General features: G+C 66.4%; 2 protein-coding genes across 5 annotated transcripts; one reads left to right on the top strand and one right to left on the bottom strand.

The window, feature by feature from the left end:
• Positions 1-1,477: 1,477 nt before the first annotated feature.
• B4GALT2 (beta-1,4-galactosyltransferase 2) lies at positions 1,478-16,563 on the top strand. 3 transcript variants are annotated; one of them, XM_065553692.1, is made up of 7 exons: positions 1,481-1,737; positions 8,816-9,179; positions 9,717-9,952; positions 10,869-11,059; positions 11,527-11,649; positions 13,993-14,097; positions 14,681-16,563. In XM_065553692.1, exons 2-7 carry the CDS (start codon positions 8,882-8,884, stop codon positions 14,829-14,831), a joined length of 1,104 nt encoding a protein of 367 aa, XP_065409764.1. In that variant the 5' UTR covers positions 1,481-1,737; positions 8,816-8,881; the 3' UTR covers positions 14,832-16,563. The 3 variants fall into 3 exon arrangements, with proteins under 3 accessions (XP_065409766.1, XP_065409764.1, XP_065409765.1); XM_065553693.1 differs by lacking the exon at positions 1,481-1,737 and adding an exon at positions 5,346-8,297; XM_065553694.1 differs by lacking the exon at positions 13,993-14,097 and having other exon boundaries at positions 1,478-1,737.
• A 183-nt stretch (positions 16,564-16,746) lies between these two features.
• Positions 16,747-20,504, bottom strand: LOC103305984 (von Willebrand factor C domain-containing protein 2-like). Of its 2 annotated transcripts, none has more exons than XM_065553695.1 (3): positions 20,075-20,504; positions 18,016-18,145; positions 16,747-17,658 (listed from the first exon to the last, which is right to left on the bottom strand). In XM_065553695.1, the coding sequence occupies exons 1-3, from the start codon at positions 20,387-20,389 to the stop codon at positions 17,474-17,476; spliced, it is 630 nt and encodes a 209-aa protein (XP_065409767.1). In that variant the 5' UTR covers positions 20,390-20,504; the 3' UTR covers positions 16,747-17,473. The 2 variants fall into 2 exon arrangements, with proteins under 2 accessions (XP_065409767.1, XP_008164975.2); XM_008166753.4 differs by lacking the exon at positions 20,075-20,504 and adding an exon at positions 19,218-19,447.
• Positions 20,505-20,594: the final 90 nt, after the last annotated feature.

The following is a 20,594-nucleotide window of genomic DNA, read 5'->3' on the forward strand; positions in this document are numbered from 1 at the left end:
GGGGGGGATATGATAGAGGTATATCAAATCATGAGTGATGGGGAGAAAGTGGATAAGAAAAAGTTATTTACTTATTCCCATATGCAAGAACTAGGGGCCACCAAATGAAATTAATGGGCAGCAGGTTTAAAACAAATAAAAGGAAGTTCTTCTTCACACAGCGCACAGTCAACCTGTGGAATTCCTTGCCTGAGGAGGTTGTGAAGGCTAGGACTATAACAGCGTTTAAAAGAGAACTGGATAAATTCATGGTGGTAAGTCCATTAATGGCTATTAGCCAGGATGGGTAAGGAATGGTGTCCCTAGCCTCTGTCTGTCAGAGGATGGAGCTGGATGGCAGGAGAGAGATCACTTGATCATTGCCTGTTAGGTATCAGAGGGGTAGCCGTGTTAGTCTGAATCTGTAAAAAGCAACAGAGGGTCCTGTGGCACCTTTAAGACTAACAGAAGTATTGGGAGCATAAGCTTTTGTGGGTAAGAACCTCACTTCTTCAGATGCAAGTAAGTCAATGCATCTGAAGAAGTGAGGTTCTTACCCACGAAAGCTTATGCTCCCAATACTTCTGTTAGTCTTAAAGGTGCCACAGGACCCTCTGTTGCTTATTACCTGTTAGGTTCTCTCTCTCTGGGGCACCTGGCATTGGCCACTGTGGGCAGACAGGAGACTGGGCTGGATGGACCTTTGGTCTGACCCAGTACGGCCGTTCTTATGTTCTTATGTTCCTGGTGCCCCTTCCCTGCACCACTCACCCCTCAGATGCCCCCCTGCCCTGCCCCACCGCCACTCACTAGTGCCCCCACCCTGCCCTGTCCCCACTCACTGGTGCCCGAGGGCCAGGGCCCTGTCCCCAGACAAAGGGGGGGGGATCCAGCCGGGAGTCAGCCCTGGGGGTCCCGGTGTGGTGCTCGGTGCTGCAGGGACCGAGGGAAGGGGTGGGGATCGAGGGCAGGGAGCGAAGCAGGGGTGGAGCGAGGGCATCACTAGGCCTGGAGGTGGGCCTATGAATGGAGGGGGCGCGGCCGGTCTTTGTGGGGGCGGAGAGGCCATGACCTATGGAGGGAGCAGGCGCGGCTGGTCCTGGGGGGCGGAGAGGCAGGGGGACTAGGGGAAGCAGGGGCAGGGCCGGATCTGGGGGTGGTGCCTAAGGCAGTGGAGGCGGAGCAGGGCCGGACCCAGGGATGGACCTAGGGGAAGCAGAGGCGGGGCCAGTCCTGGGGGCGGGGCCCAGTGCAACGGGGGCGGGGCTAGACATGGGGGCGGGGCCTAAGGCAGCGGAGGCGGAGCGAGGCCAGTCCTGGGGGCGGGGCCCAGGGCAGCGGGGGCGGGACTAGACATGGGGGGCGGGGCCTAGGGCAGCGGAGGCGGAGCGAGGCCAGTCCTGGGGGCGGAACTAGGTGGGGGGGCTGGGGCCGGTCCTGGGGGCGGGGCCTAGGGCAGCGGGGGCGGGACTATACATTGGGGCGGGGCCTAGGGCAGCGGAGGCAGGGAGGGGGCGGGGCCTAGGGCGGCGGCGCTGCGGTGCGGGAGCGGCCGGGCCTGGTCGCTGCGAGCGGAGGAGCGGCCGGGAGGCCCCGCAGCCCGCGATGGGCGCCCCGTGGCCCGGACCGGGCGCTGCCGCTGCTGACGGGGCCGGGCTGCGGGGCTGGCGGAGGAGCCGGAGCCGCCCGCACTGAGCCCGGCCGGGCCCGGGGAGCCGCCGCGTCCCCGCAGCCGCCCGGCCCCCGACACCCGGACCGGTGAGTGCGGCCGGCCCGACAGCGAGCCCCCCCCCTCCCACCGGCCCGACAGCCGGCCCGACAGCCAGCCCTCCCCCCCCCGGCCCGACAGCGAGCCCCCCCCCCCGCCTCGATACCCCCCCATCGCCGCCCCCCGACAGCGAGCCCCCTCCCCCCCGCCAGCGAGCCCCCTCCCCCCCTGACACCCCCCCCATCGCCGGCTCCCGACAGCGAGCCCCCCCCCGCCTCGATACCCCCCCATCGCCGCCCCCCGACAGCGAGCCCCCCCGGCCCAACACCCCCCCCATCGCCGCCCCCCGACACCGGCCCCCGCTGGCCCGTCACTGCCCCCCCACCCCATCATCTCCCGCCCCCCCCGCCCCGATACCCCCTATCGCCGCCCCGACACCCCGACACCGGCCCCCGCTGGCCCGTCACTGCCCCCCGATATCGCCCGCCCCCACCGCCCCGACACTCCCCCATCGCCGGCCTCCCCATCGCCGGCCCCCCGTCCGACAGACCCATCCATCCCTCCCCCCCCCGGCTTCCCATTGTCAGCATCCCCCGGTTCTGGGCGGGGCCCCCCAGTTGCCGGCTTCCCCCGCCCCCCCCCGTGGGTGGCCCGTGACTGCCCCTGCCCGGCTGCCCCGCGGGCGGAGGGGGGTCGGGGGGCCCCTGGCCGGGGGCTCCTGGCCAGTCCCTGCAGCTCCCTGGGCTGGGCTGGCGCAGATCGAGCGGCCCCAGGGCCCCTGTTTGTAACCCCGGGGCCTGTTCTAGTGTTGGGGGGGGGACATCCCGCTTAGGGGCCCCCCCGGGCTAGCCCCGGCCCCGGCAGCAACTCCCCCCCACCCCCGTCACACACGCTTGGCTCCTCCTTGCCTTTATCTACAGCCATCTCCCCACCCCACCCAAAATGGCTCCTGCACAGTCCCCCAGGCAGCTCCTGGGGGGGGCTGCCGGGGGGGCCGAGCCTGGGCCCTTGGCTGGGTGAGGGGCCTTGTCCCGGGCATTGCCGGGCGGGTGCAGCATCGCCCAGGGGTGCTGCCTGGGCTCTGGGCAGCGCCGTCCTTGGCAAGGCAGGAGGCCGCGTGCTGGAAGCGGGGTCTCCCCGGGAGAACAATGCAGCTCGGGAGCCAGGGAAGGGGGGCAGGGAGCTGCCGCTCCAGGCTGGCGAATGGCGTTGGAGTCGGGGAAGATAATGGGGGCTGCATGTTCCCAGCAGGGCTTTGCTCCGGCAGTACTTGTTGCCTGGCCTTGTCTCTGGCATCTGGAGCCATTCAGCAGAAGGCGCTGGGCAGAGCTGCCCAGCCCCCTGGGAGACAAGGGGGGCGGTGGGGATAGCTTTTGCGGGTGCGAGAGACAAGCTTCTGACAGAAGCCGATCCCGTAAAAGCGATGACCTCACCCGCCTTGCCTCAGACCCTGGGACCCAGCACTGCTGGCTGCTCTCCTGGCTGGCATGACGCTCACCTTTTCCCAGCAGCATTCACTGCTCTGGGGCCCCGGGCAGCTGCTCGGAGCGCCTGAGACTGCCTATGGGACCCGGTCAGGCTGCCAGGTCTGAATGGGGCTCCCCAGGGGGCAGCATGTCCCGCTGTGAGTGGCCTGTGGACGGGGTACCCACCAGTGCAAGGCTGGAGCTCAAATCACGTTATGTGTAACGGGTACACGTGGGCACACGTCCCGGCCATCTGCCCACACCCGGCGACTCCGGAGCCGTGAGGACAGCCACCCACAGTGGGGAGGGTGGGTTTGAATTCTGACCAGCCGTGACCCTGTTTATTTGTGCTCTGCCGACGGTTGTGCCAGCAGCGTTTCTGTCTGGGAGTGGCTGCTGATCCTGGCGGTCACACGGGACGGGGGGTATTTGGGCTCCAACAGAGGTATTTGCTGGTCCAAAAGTTTCCCTCATCCAGTCGGGCCGTGGAAGAGGGAGCTTCTGCCTTGGGCGACGGTCCTGGCTGGTCAGAATGGCTGGCTGTGAGCTGTGCAGCCCCAACGGAGCCGTTGGAGTCCCAGAGAGCTGAACGAAAATCGCTGTTTTCGTGGGCAGTTTGCAAACAGGGAAAATGCTGAATTGACCCAGTCAATGATTCACAACCAGTAACTGGCCTGGCTCTGCTCAGCTGCAGCAAACTCCACTCATGGACTGTTCAAATCACACCCAGCCTCCTCCCCCGAGCAACGCCTGCTTGCCGGCACACCCTGCCTGGTCCAGGCCTTAGTCACCAGATCCAGCTACACACTTCAGAAGGGGGGGAGGAAATAGAACATTTCTCAGGTGGGCCACCTGGCCAGGCTCATGTCGCTGCTGTTAGCCCTTCTCTGCATTTCCACAGCCCGGGGTTCCTAGCGTCCAGCCCCAGCTACTGACTGGTCTGCCTTCAAATAATAATAATAGGAAGGGAACTGGCTTGTGGGTGCTGTGGGGTGGGAGGCAGAGCTGCTCTGGGCCTTAGCGACGTCTCTCTTGCTCCCGGTCTGCAGGGCTTCCAAGCACAGTGTGTGTGTCTAGTTCCAGTCGCTCCTCAGCCTGTAGCCGGCTTGTGCCCGACTGCTGCTGACGTGGTGAATCTGGTCTGGATGGAGCACGGCTGCTGCCTCTGTCACCCTCTTCCACACCCCCCGAAGGCCTTGTCTGCAAGGTTTCCCTGGCGGGCTGGTGTGTCTCCAGCTCTGCTCTGGAGCATTGTGTCTTTTCTGGTCCTCAGAGCAGGTCAGCTAGCTGGGCGTGTCCGCTCCTGAGAGTCCGGTTGTCCCTCAGCATGTCTGTGTCTCTAGCAATTCCCTGTCTGGCTCCCTCGTCCTTTGTGAAAAGGGTGAGCGGCTTTTCCCTTGGCGTGTGCCTTCCGCGGCACTTGCTTTCACTGCTGCCGGCATTCACCCCTCTCCTAGAATCACACCTCCCGGTTCCTGTGAGAACAGCACCGCTGACCCCTTCGTGGCCTCCCGGAGAGCGCCCCCTCAGGCCGTTAGCCAAATCCTTTCCTGGGGCGGCCTCTGCCGTTCCACTCCAGTGCCTCCTGTCCTTCCCTTTCATCACCTCTGCACCTGCCTCCTGTAACCCCCAGGCTTAGCCAGCGGCCAGGCTGCCTCAGAAGGCCCAGGTGGTCAGTCAGAATGTGGCAGTGCCGTGAAGACATCCTAAATCCAGAAACCGCTCCCCCCCGGGCCTGCTGGGTAACCTGTCAGACCCAGTCTGTGCAGCGCCCCCGGGATGGTTCCCTCTCGCGTGCTTTTCAGGAATTATGCCTGGTGATGTTAGCTCCCGCTGCTTCATCCAGCCTATCGGTGACTTCCTCCAATCCCTGCCTTGCTTGACTCATTTCAGGAAAGACTGTAACCCCTTCCCAGCCTGCGGGGAACCGTCTGAGGGGAGAGGGAAACTGAGTCACCCACACCTTTCATAAAAATACATCCGAGTTGTGCCAGTTCTCTGCACTCGGCTTCAGGGCTGGGCAGCCTCTCTGCTGTTGTGATGGGTGATTTCTGGGGCTCTGGCTCCCACGCCCCCCCTTTTGGTGTGTGGTGGATGTTTGTATTGACAACCCATGTCTGCAGTCCAGAAGTTGTTGAGGGTGGGGGCGGTCGGGGCTTTGGGGGCCTGGGGCGCCGGGCAGGCAGGCTGGGAGTGGGGGGAAACGGGACCTGGTGATTGCTGAAACTAGGATGTTGCCCTGTAAGCTGTGATCTGTAGGCGTCAGGCTGAAGGAGGCGTTGGGCTCCAGTTACCCTCTGTTGAACTGCAGTACATGCTACCGTGGGCGTTGCCAAGCCTGTCGAGATGGGTGGGCCATTTCACACCTCTCTGAGCCGTCGTTTCAGGCTCTTTGCAGACTCAGGCAAGCAGCATTGTATCAATGTACTTGGCTCAAGGCTCTTCACAGCCAGGAGGGCTGGACACAGGCCTGTGGTGGCTCTGGAGCACCACAGGCCCTGACGGTAACGAACTGGTGCCTGTCTGTGCCGTGCCGCCGCCCCTCTCCGGCAGGAAATCCACTCTAGTCATAGGCCCTGTACTGCCCTCAGCTAAGGGAGAGTCTCTGAGCGGCTGAGGAGGGTGTGTGTGGAGCAGGATAACCTGTCACTACATTCTGGGTGGCCACAGTGTGCAGCGTAGTGCTGGCCGTGAGTGGCCCTGCTGGTCTCTTGCCAGGTGGGGGGTGCTGACGGGGCCGTGTCTTCCCCCCGTGAGCTCACGAGTGCTGAAGTCGGTCTGTGCGCTGGCTGGATCGTCGGGCGGTGGAGCCTGTGCCACTCAGGCAAAAGGGTTTGAAACGCGTCGTCCTGTTAACCCCGATTGAACTGCAGCGTGGAAAAGGGGTCCCTGGTAAAGCTGCCCCTGCCGGGAACGGGGCACGTGTGGGACAGCCTGTGGCCCAGGCGGGGGTGTCTAAGCACAGTCCAGACCCTCTGTCTCTGCTCAGAAGACAAACCAGGGGGAAAACGCTCAATTTCTAAAGAAAGACTTTGACGATCGCCTCTGAAGCAGCCACACGGCCGGCCCCGTTCATCGATCCCCAGGTCAGAAGGGCCCACTGTGATCGCCTAGTCTGACCACCAGAGACCTGCCCCGGGTAACTCCTAGAGCAGTTGCCAGGGATGGGGAATCTCCCCAGCCCCGGGGACGTTGTTCCCCTGGTTAATTACCCTCACCTGGAATTGTTTAGCTTCAGCTTCCGTCCATGGGATTGTGTTGGAGCTTCCGCTGCTAGATGGGAGAGACCGTTACCAAATACTGGGTCCGCCTGCGGGTACTTGTAGACAGGGATCGAGTCACCCCTTAACGTCTCTTTGTTCACGAACTCGATGGAGCTCCTGGAGTCGATCACTAAAGGCAGGTTTTCTAATCCTTGAATCATTCTCGGGGCTCTTCTCTGACCCTCCCCAATTTACCAACCTCCTCCATGACTTGTGGCCACCAGAGCTGGACCCAGGATTCCAGGAGTGCCAGATCCAGAGGTAAACTAACCCCTCTGCTCCTATTCGAGATTTGCCTGTTTATGTATCCAAGATTCGCAATTAGCCCTTTTGGCCGGAGTGTCGCACCGGGAGCTCACGTTCCGCTGATTGTCCACTATGACTCCCAAGCGTTTTCAGAGTCCCGGCTTCCTGGTACGTACAACCCATGTCCTTTCTTCCTAGAGAGAGACGTTTACCTTTAGCCGTATTAAAAGGCATATTGTTTGCTTGAGCTCAACCTACCAAGTGCCCCAGATGGCTGTGAACCGGAGCCCTGTCGTCTTCACCCTCCCTCAATCTTTGTGCCCTCTGCCAACTTTTATCAGTGATGATTTGATGTTTTCCTCCAGGTCATTGATAAAAACATTCAGTGGCGCAGCTGCGGGACCCCCTGGAAACACCCACTTGGTGATGATTCCCCCATTACGGTGCTGAACGCGGGCCATGACCAGAGCCACTCGGTGCCAAGCAGACCCAGCCTGGCCTTTCTACCCTCTGGCTGGGGAGTGACATCACTGGGGGGGTGACCTTGAGCACCCCCTGTCCACACCCTGCTGACTGTGCCTTGCGGGTCTCGGTGGAACAGGAGCGAGAGAGAATCATAGAAGTTTAGGGTTGGAAGAGACCTCAGGAGGTCGTCTAGTCCCACCGCCTGCTGGTGGTGAAGATCAGTGTGCATGTGGATTAACACTAGCTGAGAGAACACGCTCCCTCCTGCTCTTGTGGTTTTGGGTCTGTGACCCTACGGTGGGGGGTCCTCCCAACCCTGCCCTGCAGGGCCCCGTGGGGCTGCGGGGAACGAAGACAGAGGAGCCTTCCTTGGCAGAAGCGCAGCCGGGCCTGGAGCAGCCAGGAGGCTGCCCGTGGAGCAGGCCGTGGGGAAAGGCTGCAGCGGCTCCCTGGGTGGAGGGGGGTGTGGGGGTGGCAGAGACATGCAGGCTGGGAGGACGAGTGGTGACACCAGGGAAGGGAGGGAGAGCCAGGTTAGGAAAGGGCTCGGGGAAATGCAGCAAGCTCTGGGGTGGAACAGGCCTTGGCTGCTGACTAGAGGTCCCTGAGCCGGACCCGAGAGCAGAGGGAGGGCCCAGCCCCTGGGGATGTGGCACCGGCGGGGCAGTGAACAGGAAGACTGCCTGAGTCTCTGTCAGAAGAGACTTTCCTGCCCCCAGAAGGGGAAACCCTGAGCGTGACTAGCTGGAGGCTGAGTCGTGAGGAAGCCGCATTAGCTCCTGGGGCTGCAAGCAGAGGGACAGCGAAGGGGCATGGACCTCGCGATCTAGGCCCCACCGCGGCCGGGAGGAGGTGCCCGCTGGCAGTGAATGGCACCCCCGTCACTGCTCCTGTGGTCTGGGTTTCCCCAGACGGGAAGGGGAAGGCAGTTGGCTCCCTGTCTCCGGTGAAGTTAAGTCAGAGCGTGCCCAAAGCCAGTGGGCGCCCCGTTTCCAGCCGCGTGCCCGGGAAGGGACGAGCAGCAGGAGCTCCCCCTGAGCGCAGGACAGGACAGTGTGTTTGGGAAGCTGAGACGAGCAGAGGTCTTGGCGTCCGTCGCTGGACGCACACGAGGGGCCGGAGTGCGAGTGACCTGAGGAGGACGGGCTGTTCCGCCGGGGTCTGAATAAGGTGAGCACCCTGCTCCTCGCCCGGCAGCCCTGGCAGAGAGACGGCCGTGGCTGGGAGGAGGAGGACCAGGAAGACCCCAGGCTGCAGCTTGCAGGGTTCAGTCTGAGCCCCTTGGAAGCGTGTGTGACTCCGATTTGCTTGTAGCTGGTTTGTCTTTATCCCTGGCATTTAAACTCCCCTAAACCCCTGTGTTACGCGATGGGTTCCTGGCGCGGGTCTGGCTGGGAACGGGGGGGATCGGGAGCTCCAGGGAGCTGGTCTTTTTTCTCGCGCAGGAGCAACAAACCTAGTTTTCTGTGCCCCAGGAGAGGGCTGGGCACGTCGGGGCAGACGGCTTGGGGGGGCCTGCAGGGCATTGGGGTCACTTGGCTGGGGGAGACCAGCGTGGGGCTGGGGAGTGACAAGCAGCTGGAGTCGGCGTGGCTGGATGTGTCCACAGGACACGCGGGGACCCGACCTCTCCCTGGCCTGGGTGGGGTGCGGGGGCCTTGTCCTGACTCTTGGTGTCCCCTGGGCAGGACCGGTGCCTTGGCGGGAACCGCCCCGGAGCTCGGCGCACATGCCCGCCCGCCAGCGCCCGGAAGATGACCAGGCTGCTCCTGGGGGTGACCCTGGAGAGGATCTGCAAGGCCGTGTTGCTGCTGTGCCTGCTGCACTTCGTCATCATTATGATTCTCTACTTCGACGTCTATGCCCAGCACCTGGACTTCTTCAGCCGCTTCAACGGCAGGAACTCCTCCCGGGCCCAGTCCTCCAACTCCTCCCGGCCCAACGGCACCGCCCCCAGCTGTGGGCCGGCTGGCGCTGACCCAGCCTCCAGCGCCAACCACTCCGGCACCGAGAAGCCCTTACTGCCCTGCCAGGAGGTGCCGCCTGGCTTAGGTGAGCGGCTGGGGCTGGGGAGCTGCCGGAGGCGGGCTGGGCCAGGGGGCGGGTGGGGAGCTGCCGGGGGCGGGCTGGGAACTGGCTGGGGCGGGGAGCTGCCGGGGGGCGGGCTGGGAACTGGCTGGGGCGGGGAGCTGCCGGGGGGCGGGCTGGGAACTGGCTGGGGCGGGGAGCTGCCGGGGGGCGGGCTGGGAACTGGTTGGGGCGGGAGCTGCCGGGGGCGGGCTGGGAACTGGCTGGGGCGGGGGCTGCCGGGGGCGGGCTCAGTGTAGATAGGTTCAGGGGGACGGAGCTGACTGCTCCCAGCCTATGTGGCTCCTGAGGCGATGTGAGGGGTTGTGACTGCACCCGACTCCTGGAGCACTGCCAGTCCTGGGTGGGGAGCCCAGGGTGGGGGTGCCGGGGGCTGTGGGTCAGGACTGAGGGCATGGGCAAAGCTGGGTCACAGCGCCCCCTCTTGCTGGTGAGCCCTGCCCCTTGCTCCCAGGGGCTGTGGTGGGGCGCCTGGTAACCGGCTCCCCCAACCCTCCGCAGTTGGCCGGCTCCTCATCGAGTTCAGCTCGCCCATGAGCATGGAGCGGGTGCAGCGGGAGAACCCAGACGTGCGGGAGGGCGGCAAGTACGTGCCCCTGGACTGCCAGCCCCGCCAGAAGGTCGCCATCCTCATCCCCTTCCGCCACCGGGAACACCACCTGCGCTACTGGCTGCACTACCTGCACCCCATCCTGCGCCGGCAGAAGGTCGCCTACGGCATCTACATCATCAACCAGGTGGGGGCCTGGGGGCAGGATAACAGCCCCTCCCCCAGGTGCCAGGGCCCAGCTCAGGGGTCTCCCATTCCCATCGGGAGACTGAGCCCCGGCAGACTCACCCCCTTGCCCGAGGAGGGCCCTGCAGTCTGGCCTGTGCGTGGCGTATTGGGCGCATGGCCGGGCTGGCTCTGTGCACCCTGCCGGCTGAGCCCAGGGCAGACGGTGTGGCTGCCCTTCTGTCCCCCCGGCTGGCTCGGCTCCCTTCCTGGCTGGGTTCCAGGGGTGCCCCTGGGGTGAACTGCGCTAAATGGACCTGTTTGCCCGGGGCGGCTCACGTGGCAGCTGGCCCCGAGAGCCACTTGGGCTCACGGGCTCCCTGGCCCTGCAGCTGCCGACGAGAGGGGGCCCCAGCTGGCGTCGGGCGTGATGCCGAGGCCGACCGGCCTGTCGGACGGATTTGAGGCCTGCCTCTGCTCACGGCCCAGCTGGTGCCCCTTTATCCTGACCCGCAGCCCCTCTGACAGTGCCCAGGGTTACGGTGTCTCCAGCCAAGCAGGGCGAGCCGGGGACATGAGGCTGCTGCCCAGAAGTGACTGGGCAGGGCCCATGGGCAGGGCCGGTGGCAGAGGGCCCTTTCCTGTCACTACTCACTGACAGCCTCCCTCCAGGAAGGGCCATTCTAGCGCCTCTCCCTGGCGGGACAGCACGATCTTGGGGTGCTGGGGCCGGCTGCCCTCCCCCAGGGCTCTGCTTGCCCTGCTCCCCGGCGTGCAGAAAGGGGGCGGCAGAGTGGAGTGCTCGGGGGCCGGTGGGGCGGGGCTGTCTGTACAGCTGGGCTAAGCGTCAGTGTGTAGGGCAGGAGTGCCGGGGGGACGGGCGGCTGGCGCTGGCCTGGGAGCCCCCCTCTGACTCTTGTCCCCCCACCCCTGCACAGTACGGCGAGGATACCTTCAACCGGGCCAAGCTGCTCAACGTGGGCTTCCTGGAGGCCCTGAAGGACGAGGACGACTACGACTGCTTCATCTTCAGCGATGTGGACCTGGTCCCCATGGACGACCGGAATCTGTACCGGTGCTACGAGCAGCCGCGGCACTTCGCCATCGCCATGGACAAGTTCAGCTTCAGGCGAGTGCCGGCGGGGCCGCGGGCGGAGCTGGCAGGGGTTGGACGCCAGGGCGGGCACCTGCCGCGGAGCGAGCCAGCCCTGGCCCAGTGTGCTGGGACCCGGCTCGGCAGGCAAGGAGGCGGCTCTCTGGGAGGGAGGTTCAGTGGGAGGGGTGGCGTGTGCCGTGGCGCTGCGGGGAGCATGGGGGCAGCAGGACAGAGATGTGGGAGTGGGTGGGGGAGGTGCCGTGCTGGGCATGGCAGGGGGGCAAGGGATGCCAATTGGCAGAGAACCGGGCCATGGGGGGAGAGGGAGATGGGGGCTGGTAGCAGCTTTCCTTGCAGGCTCTCGGTGCCTGGGAGCCTGGCCCCCTTCCTGAGCCAGAGCAGAGCCCAGACAGCGCCCGGAGGGGAAGAGAGCACTGCCCCCGGCTCCCCCTTGGCCTGCCCGTGCCCGCGCTGACGCCGGCTGCTGCTTGTCCCTGCAGGCTGCCGTACGCTGGCTACTTCGGGGGCGTCTCAGGCCTGAGCAGGTCCCAGTTCCTGAAGATCAACGGCTTCCCCAACGAGTACTGGGGCTGGGGAGGCGAGGACGACGACATCTTTAACCGGTGGGTGAGCCCCCCAGGGCTGCTGGGCCAGGTCCCTTGCTGTGCCAGCCCAGAGCCCAGCCCTCCACTGTGGCTGGAGGGCCCAGAGCCCAACCCTCAGGCCCTGAAACAGGCACCTGTCCCCCAAAGCACCTGTCATCGGTCAGGCTCCCAGGCAGCCCCACCCACGGACGTCGGCGCTCTGCCCCCCTGCGGCTGGACTCGGGATGGACAGGGCTCGCTGGGGGCGTGTGGCCCCATGGAATGGGCTGAGCAGGGCGAGGGATCCTGGGTCCTGCCCGACATTTGGCTTGTCGCTCGCTGCCACTCCAGCTGCCCGTTCCCTCCGCCAGCAGGGTCTGTGTGCCGCACCTGGGGGGCGGAGTGCTCAGCTCCGGGGGGCGGAAGGGAGTCGCCGTTCCTGCAGCCTCTCTCTGTCCTACTGCCTGGGAGAGGAGCCAGCGGTGCAGCCAGCCCGGTGTGCCCGGCACGGCGAGCCCCACTGAGCTGCCTGGCAGTGCCCGTGCCCTCGGTGGTGTGGCACGGCTGGGTCATGCTGCTGTGCCCTGCCCTGCCCCAGGGGGTCTCTGCAGCTGTGGGGTAGCTGGCCTGGTTGTGCTTCCCTAGGCTGCCCGCTGGGAGCAGCTGTGGGGTCCCCTGGCCCTACCTTGGGAGGGGCTGGTCAGGCCCAGCTGGGCGCGCTCCGGCGGCGTCTCTGGTCCCGGTGCGGGATCTGCCCCCGAGCTGCTCTCGCTGCCCTGGCGCTTTGCTGGCTCTTGTGGGACTTGCAGCCTCCGTGGCCACGTAGATGCCGTCGAGGTGGAGATGTGGCCGAGTGCTGCCACGGGACAAAGCCAACGTGTGGTGCCGGGTCTGAGACACAGCTGGGATGGGGGGCACGTGGGGAGAGGGGCTGTGTTGGGGCCGGGCCAGGCATGGAGCAGGGCAGTGCCTGGCCTGGATCGATCAGGGAGTGGTTGGGGGCTGGATGAATCCTATTCCCTGGGCCAGCAGCTCCCCGCAGTGGCTGGCTCCAGGTGGCTCGGCCTCGCTCCTGGAGCCACTCGGCAGCAGGGCAGGTTGACTGAAATCCCCGAGTTCAGTCGTGGTTTGCATTGGTCCGTGTTAGTTCTTTGTTCGTTGGTGGGGTGCCAGCACCCCGTGGCTTTGTAACCCCAGAGCGCCTCCGGCTCAGCCCGGGGCTGCTGTCTGCCGCTGGCTTGACGCTGATTTCAGCAATTCCCTCGCTCAGCATGCATGTACCCGTCCCTTGGGCCCGTGCCCGGGGGAGGGACACGGCTCTGGTTTGCTCAGTGGGGACGTTTTACTCCTGGCTTGGGGTCAAGTTGGATTTGGATGGAAACTGGAGGTCAGTTAAAACTTGAAACCCACCCTGGTGGCTGGAGACCCCAGAAGAAAGAAGCCCGTCAGACCGTTGAGCTGGGCTGTGTTAAAGCAAGGGTGGGCGGGCTGTAGTTACTTAGTTGAGATTGTTTATGCTCCCCGGGGCCAGGCTCCAAAGGGATTTAGGAGCCTAAAGGTGCAGCTAGGTGACTAGTGGGACTTTGGAAGCAGGGTTAGGTGAAGTGCCGGATGCCCATGAAATCCAGCTCACCTGCTCAGGTGCTCTTGAAATCCCCCCAGCCACCTGGCTTCCTCTTTAGGTGCCTGCCCACCTTGGACCATCTGGCGCCGTCCCTTGCGCACGGGGTTGGCAGCTCTCCTTGCAAGGGGCAACCAGCTTTCCTGCTTCCTCACCTCCTGCTGGGGGCGGGGGGGGGGGGAGAGTTTCCTCTGCACCTGCCAGACAACCTGGCACCCAAAGGGCTAGTGGCAAAGGCTTTTCGACTGCGCTGACCCGCCAAGCGGAGAGGCGGAAGCCCTGGTCTGGCGAGTTCCCGGCGCGGTGCTGGAGCTGGAGCCGGAGCCGGGCCTTGAACTCCCCAGTGCACAGCTGCTGTTTAGTACTGATCGTAGAGTCCCTGGTGTCACCCCGCTCCGCGGTGCGGTCCTGCTCCCGGGCCCCGGCTCTGACTGCCCCCTGCTGGCGTCCCAGTGGTGGTGCCGGTGGGCCCTGACCAGACAGGAGCCTCTGGCTTTGGTCCTGCCCTGGCTCCGCTCCCCAGTCGTGCTCGGAGCGGCAGGTGGCAGCTGGGCCCGCTTCCCGTGGGGGCGGGCGCAGGCCCTGGGGACGTGTGCAGAGGGACTCATGCCAGTCGCTGTCAGGCTGGGGGGGGCAGAGGGGCCCAATCCCTTTGCTGCTTGTAGCGATGGCAGAGGGCCGGGCCCTCCGGGGCTGGTGCCAGATCCCAGCTGGCCCAAGCTTCGTGCCGCTCGTGCCAGCTCGGCTCGCTCTGTCCCCAGGATCTCTCTGAACGGCATGAAGGTGTCGCGTCCCAGCGGCCACATCGGGAGGTACCGCATGATCAAACATGAGCGCGACAAACACAACGAGCCCAACCCACAGAGGTGAGACCCCGGCCTGGCCCGCCCCGAGCCCCACAGCTGGTCACCGCCTCCAGTGCCCCATGTGTTGCCTGGGCTCCATGGCTTGGCACTGCCCGGGGGAAGCCTGCCTAGGAAAGCTCCCCCCATACCATCCAAGAGCCCACCCCACCCCCTAGGCTGAGGCTGCTGGAGAGGGGCGGGGGGAGCCTCCAGATGGGCACCTCAGCAGGCAGCAGATGGTGGGGACAGCTGCTGAGTGAACCCTGGGGTGTGGTGCTGGGAGCCAGGACGCCTGGGTTCTCTTCCCTTCTCTGCCACTGACTCACAGTGTGGCCTTAGAGAGGCACCCTCCCACCTTTCTCTGTGCCTCAGTTTCCCTGCCCCCAGGTGAACCTGCTCCCTTTGCACACACGGTGCTCTCTGGCTGGGTGAGAGGGAAGCCAGGCTGTGCAGTACTGGGCTCCCCGCCCTGGGCTGGCACTGCCAGGCAGGGACCACAGCCCCAAGGGCCACCCAGGGCTGTGCCTCGTTGCCCTCTGGGGCCACTGCTGGCCAGGGGAGAGCTCAGCTCTGCGCCGCTCACACCTCTCTGCGCCTTGGGCAGGTTCACCAAGATCCAGAACACCAAGGTGACGATGAAACGGGACGGCATCAGTTCCCTGCAGTATCGGCTGGTGGAGGTGACGCGCTGGCCCATGTACACGAACATCACGGTGGACATCGGCAAGCCGCCCCCACGCCCGGCCCGGGGCTAGCACCTTCCCCCGGCCCACAGGAGCATGAGGCTGGAGCGCAGGGCTGGCCGTGCCCTGGCAGGGGAGGCTCTGTGCCCTGGGCTGGCTGGATGGATGCAGAGGAGCCTCGCCGTGGTGCGGGGGTGCGGATCGAACCAGGACGTGTTCGGCCTACTCTGTCTGCCTTCTGGACATGGCTGCGCCCCAGAATCCCCCCTCACCGTGCGGCGGTTAGCCCTGCCCCGCAGGCCGGGGACAACGCAGCGGCCCCCCACTATCCAACACGGCCCCAGCCAGGGGCTTGGGGAGCTTCAGGCTCTGGCTAACGAGCTCCCCCCCTTTACGAGGAGAGCCAAGGACAGAGCTGCAGCTTCCCGGGGCGGCGATGCTCTGTGCTGTGGTCCTGGGCCGGGCGTGTCACCCCATCGCCCTGACTGGCTCAGTCTGGGCCAGCGGCAGCAGGGGCTCTGTGCCCCGCGGGTTCAGCTCCAGCTGGGCCACGGCTCATTCTGTGGGCGCTCGCAGGGCTCCCGGGGGGCAGCGTGGCTGGGAGAGGGGCCAGTGCGGCTCCCTGCCACCTGCTCCCCCTCCTGCCTTGCTCCCAGTGGGGCACAGGGCTCTGAGCACAGACGCAGCCCCTCTCGCTGTCTTCCTCGGCCGCGTCAGCTAGTGCTTAGAGCCCAGGCCAGGACACCTGGGTCCTAGTCTCAACCCTGCCCCCCTTTGTGCCTCAGTTTCCCCCCTGCCAGGGACTCAGGGGCTGGCCCCTCCTGCACACTGCGGCTGTGTGTGTGGATGTACTGTATCCCGGGGGGCTTCAAAGGGACTATTCCCATCCTGGCCCTGCCTGAGGGGGGGCCCTTGTCTGCTCCATTCCCTCTGTGCAGCCCCCCCAAGCGGCTGCTCCAATTAGGGGGGTAAGGCGTCTTGGAGCCTGGGGCGGTGGTCACACCAAAATGGCTGTGGGTGAAAGGAAGGTCAGAGACTCCATGGATCTCCCCAGCTGTGGGCGGGGGCCCAGCCCCTCGCACGCTGTCCCCTGGCGCTTCCTGCCAAGCAGCCCTGCACCTCCCCTGCCTGCCGATTCCAGCCGCGCCTGCTGCTGCCCCCACCCAAGGGCCCTTTTACAGCACAGAACATTCCAGCCCAGCTCTTCTCTGGGGCGGGGCCTTGGCAGCGGGCGGCCGCTATCTATAGAACTAGTTTGCCTGGTGCCCTAGGAAGGGGAAGGCTCCTTGGTGGGGATGGGCACTGCCCACCCTGGAGGGCAGGAGCTGGTGGTGGGGCAGAGCCCTGCGGGGTTCCCTCCCTCTCTCCCCCCTCGCCCCCCAGGGCTGTTGCTCCGGCATCGAGCTCCATGTATAGCTTAACCTGTCCACCCCCGAGCCCCAGCCGGGCCCCAAGCGTGATGCGTGCGAGAACACTGCCAGGGGGCAAGGAACCAGTACCACCTCCACTGCCAGCGAGTGGGGGGGCACAGCACCCTGCCACACCCCCTCCCCTGCACTGCTCCCCCCCAGTTCTGAGCCCAGCCCTCTCCTGGAGCGAAGAGAAGAAACCAGTGCCTCGGTGTGGTGAGTGGGCCCCCCCCCCCCCTCTGGACGCCGGGGGGGCAGGGAAGGCAGCAGGCCCAGGCCAGGGGCACCGCTGACTTTTGTACATTTGAATGTTTGACCTGTTTTGAGCGTATCCTGAATGCAGCCTTTGGTCCCAGCGACCAGACTTTTGTATTTAATAAAGTTGCAAAAACTCAGAGCCTGTGTTGGGGGGCAGAGTACTTCTCCGGACCTAGGCCCCCTGGGTGCTGGGACCAATCCTGCAGCCCTGTCGAGCCCCTACCTGCTGGCAGAGCTGGGGGACCCCAGGGTTTGAGAGCCAGCCAAGCCCCACTGTCCCTGGATGGGGGCAGGTCCCGGTGGGAAGAAGCCAGAGGGAGTCGTACCCAGAAGGAGCTTTATTGCCAGTGGCTCAGGGCTGTCCACGCGGGAGCCTCTGTCTGACTCCCTGAGGGCTCCCCAAGTTGGGGCTGGGTTTCAGGGTCCTCCCAGCAAGGCTGAGGGTGGGAGGTGGGTATTGCATTGTGTGTGTGTGTGTGGGGGGGACTCTGGAGTGCCCCCTACCTACCCTGCTGGTGTGGGCAGCCCCGACCCCCCTGGGGGCACTGCTCAGGGAGCTGCTGGGAGCCCACCCAGCTGGGGGTGGGGTGGGTTTGCTGCCACAGGGCTCGCAGCCACAAGGTGGGGGGGGAGTGACTCCAAGGGAGCCTGGCTGGGGATGAGGGGGCAGGAGCTGGGCTGGGGAGGGGGCCCCCTGGTGCAGGCCAGCTGGGGGGTGATGAGGTGTTGGGGAAGAGCCTGGGGTCCAGCCATGGGGCTGGGAAGAGGCTCATGGTCCAGAGGAGACTAGTGGCATGGCTGGGAAGGGGTCAGTGGTGCAGCTGGGGGTGCTCTGCGGCCCAAGGGACCCAGCAGGTGGGGGGAGGGGTTTTGGGAGGGGCTCTGTGGCCCAGCGGGAAGTGGGGGAGGGGTGTTTTGGGGGGGCCTCTGCAGCCCAGCAGGAGGGGGGAGGGGTTTTTTTTTGAGGGGGGCTCTGCGGCCCAGCAGAAGGTGGGGGAGGCTCTGCGGCCCAGCAGGAGGTGGGGGATGGGGTTGGGAGAGGGGCGCTCAGGAGTCGGGCCGGTCCAGCGGGCGGCAGTTACGGAGCAGTTCGCACTTGGCCACCCGGTTGCCTTCCCAGTAGCCTGCGTCCTGGCCGTCGTGGCAGCGACACCGGGTGCAGGGCTCCACCCAGACGGCCTCTCCGGCGGGGATGATGCACGTCCGGCTCCTGTCCGCGTAGCAGTTGGGACCTGGGGGGGTGCAGGGCTCCGGTCAGCAGTGGGTGTGGCCGGGCGGCTCCTGGTACCGCCTGCCATGGGAGCCTCCAGCCAGCCTCCCCCAGCAGTGCAGAGCCTGGTGCCCCCAGGGGCCCTGTCCAGCCCCACCCCACCCCACCCCACCCAGGGCCATTCCCCAAACTTCAGGCTTTGCCTTCCCCTCCCCTCTCATTCTCCGCCCCACAGCTGAGCACCTCTCCTCTCCCCCACCCTTGCCCAGGGTCCCACAGTGACTGCACCACTCCCTGCCTCTGGGGGGGCTGCAAATGCCCCCGCCCCAGGGCTGTCGCATCCCCTTCTCCCAAGCCAAAGCCCCTCCCCCATGCTCACCGTCCTGGCACGTGGGGCAGCACTGGCCCGTCTCGTAGACGGCGTTGACGCAGGGCGGGGGGGCGCAGTCGGCCACCAGGCAGCGAGCGATGCCGTCCGGGTCACAGGTGCACTGCTCACACTCCGAGGGCTGGGGACAAGGGGCCGTGGGTCAGAGGTGGGCAGGCCCCAGGGGGCATCCTCCCCACTCCCTCGCTGGGGGTACAGGGCTGCCCCCCCATGTGCTCGGCTTCCAACACCCTCAGTGCCCCCCTTGGTCCCGCTCTGAAATCTGCCAGTCCTGTTCCCAGCCGAGTGGCCCAGCCGAGGGGGCACAAACCCACATGTGCTCTGGGATCCCTGGTCCCTCCTGTGCCAATGCTCGAGCAGCAGTCAGGCCCCTGTCCTCACTGCCAGGCCCAGGGACAGGCTTTGACGGGGGGGCACCCACCCGCGGAGGGGTGATGGCCTGGGCCGGGCAGCGATCCCACAAGGGGAGGTGGGAGCCCAAGATAGGAATGACACCATGAGCAGCCAGTTCCCCCACCCTGGGGCTGAATGAGAACCGGTGCCTGCTCCAGGGGAAGTCTCTGTTCCTCATTCTCCATGCCCCCAAGCCGGGAGCCCCCAGAGCCCGGGCAGCACCCTGGCTCCAGCACCCCTGTAGTCAGAGCCCGCTGGGCCCAGAACTGAGGTGGTGGCTGGAGCTGCTCTGACTCCCAGGCCAGGCTGTTTCGGACGTGCCCCGTGGCACATCTGGGCGGCAGCGGAAACGTGGCAGCAGGAGGGGCCATGCCCTGGGGCACGCTGAGCCTGGAGGAGATGGGCACTGGCCATAGGCACCTGGGGACACCTGGACGCCAACCCCTCCCTGGCTCTGGCCAGCCCAAGGATCCCCCTGGCAGGAGCAGGCCAGCGGGGTCCTGCCTCCCCTTGCTCCCGACAGGCCAGAGCAGGGTTTGGCCCTCGGCCAGGCCCCACCAGTGCCCCAGGGACGGGGATCCGACTGACTCAGCTCCGCTATAATCCCCTGCACAGTCACATCAGTGCCGCTCCGCCAGCCCCGGCGCTTCGCACCGTCGGCTCTGGGATGGGGCCCCAGGCACAGACAGCTAGGCCCAGCTCCCCTGCTCCCCCCACCGGATCCCCCCCAACCCGCGAGCCCAGAACAGAACCCAGAGGAGTCCTGGCTCTCAGCTGGACCCACCAGCCCTTTCACTGACCCAGGTCGTGTTCTGGCGCTGCCCCTGGTGCCTTTTCACCAGCCCCTTGGCAATGGCACAAGCCTGCAGACCCTGGCCCCTGACTGCAGCAAATCCCCCTGCCCAGTGCCCATCCCCACCCTGATGCCTGACACCCACCCACTGCCACCTCCCGAGCAGCCCAACACTGGCCAGCCCTGCACCCAGCCCCATCCCGTCCTGCCCCCTCAGTGCCCCCCAACCAGCCCTGCCCCCCGCTCAGTGCCCACTCCCGGTGCCCAGCATCCACCCCCACCCGGCTCAGTGCCCTGCCCCAGTGCCCAGCATCCACCCCCCAGCGCCCAGCATCCACCCCCAGCCCCGCTCAGTGCCCACCCCCGGTGCCCAGCATCCACCCCCCAGTGCCCAGCATCCACCCCCAGCCCCGCTCAGTGCCCACCCCCAGTGCCCAGCATCCACCCCCACCCCGCTCAGTGCCCACCCCCAGTGCCCAGCATCCATCCCCAGCCCCGCTCAGTGCCCACCCCCAGTGCCCACCCCCCGTGCCCAGCATCCACCCCCCAACCCACTCAGTGCCCACCCCCCAGTGCCCAGCATCCACCCCTGCCCCCCGCTCAGTGCCCACACCCAGTGCCCAGCATCCACCCCTGCCCCCCGCTCAGTGCCCACCCCCAGTGCCCAGCATCCACCCCCTGCCCCGCTCAGTGCCCACCCCCGGTGCCCAGCATCCACCCCCCACCCTGCTCAGTGCCCACCCCCGGTGCCCAGCAGCCATCCCCAGCCCCGCTCAGTGCTCTGCCCCAGTGCCCAGCATCCACCCCCCAGTGCCCAGCATCCACCCCGGGCAGCTCCGCTGGTGCCGGCCGGCCGGGGCGCACCTGGAAGCGCTGGCCCAGCCCGTAGACGCGGCCGCGGTGCTCGCAGCCGACGCGCTCGCAGCGGGGGCAGCAGGCGGCCGGGTAGCGGCTCACGTGGATGCAGGCGGGCGGCAGGGCCGGGCAGGGGGCGCGGGCGCAGGCGGGACCCCGGGCCGTGCACTCGCAGCGGCTGCAGGGCTCGCCCGGCGGCACGAACCGCTCGCCCGCCGAGTAGCGCCGGCCGCCCGCCTCGCAGGGCGCCGCGGGGCCCGCCGCCGCCTCCCCCTCGCCCGGCAGCGCCGCCGCCAGCAGCAGCAGCAGCAGCAGGGGCCGCATGGCTCCAGGGGCCGCTCCGCCGGGCAGCGCCCCGTTCTCCGCGCTGCGAGTCCCGCCGGGCCGGGCGAGCTCCCACCCCGCCCGCTGCGCCCCCGAGCCCCGCCCCCTGTGCCCCGAGCCCCGCCCGCTGCGCCCCCTGCACCCCTCCCCCACTGCGAGCCCCGCCCCCTGCGCCCCCTCCCCTAGCCCCGCCCGCGGCGCCCCC

Source organism: Chrysemys picta, chromosome 8 (genome assembly GCF_011386835.1).
Source record: "Chrysemys picta bellii isolate R12L10 chromosome 8, ASM1138683v2, whole genome shotgun sequence".
Taxonomy (NCBI): Eukaryota; Metazoa; Chordata; order Testudines; family Emydidae; genus Chrysemys; species Chrysemys picta.

Coding starts and splice junctions, on each gene's coding strand:
- B4GALT2 (XM_065553692.1), top strand. CDS start 8,882: ATGACCAGGCTGCTCCTGGGGGTGACCCTGGAGAGGATCTGCAAGGCC. Junction 11,060..11,526: donor ATGGACAAGTTCAGCTTCAG/GCGAGTGCCGGC, acceptor TTGTCCCTGCAG/GCTGCCGTACGCTGGCTACT. Junction 11,650..13,992: donor GACGACGACATCTTTAACCG/GTGGGTGAGCCC, acceptor CTCTGTCCCCAG/GATCTCTCTGAACGGCATGA.
- LOC103305984 (XM_065553695.1), bottom strand. CDS start 20,389: ATGCGGCCCCTGCTGCTGCTGCTGCTGCTGGCGGCGGCGCTGCCGGGC. Junction 18,146..20,074: donor GGCTGGGCCAGCGCTTCCAG/GTGCGCCCCGGC, acceptor CCTTGTCCCCAG/CCCTCGGAGTGTGAGCAGTG. Junction 17,659..18,015: donor CTGCCCCACGTGCCAGGACG/GTGAGCATGGGG, acceptor GCACCCCCCCAG/GTCCCAACTGCTACGCGGAC.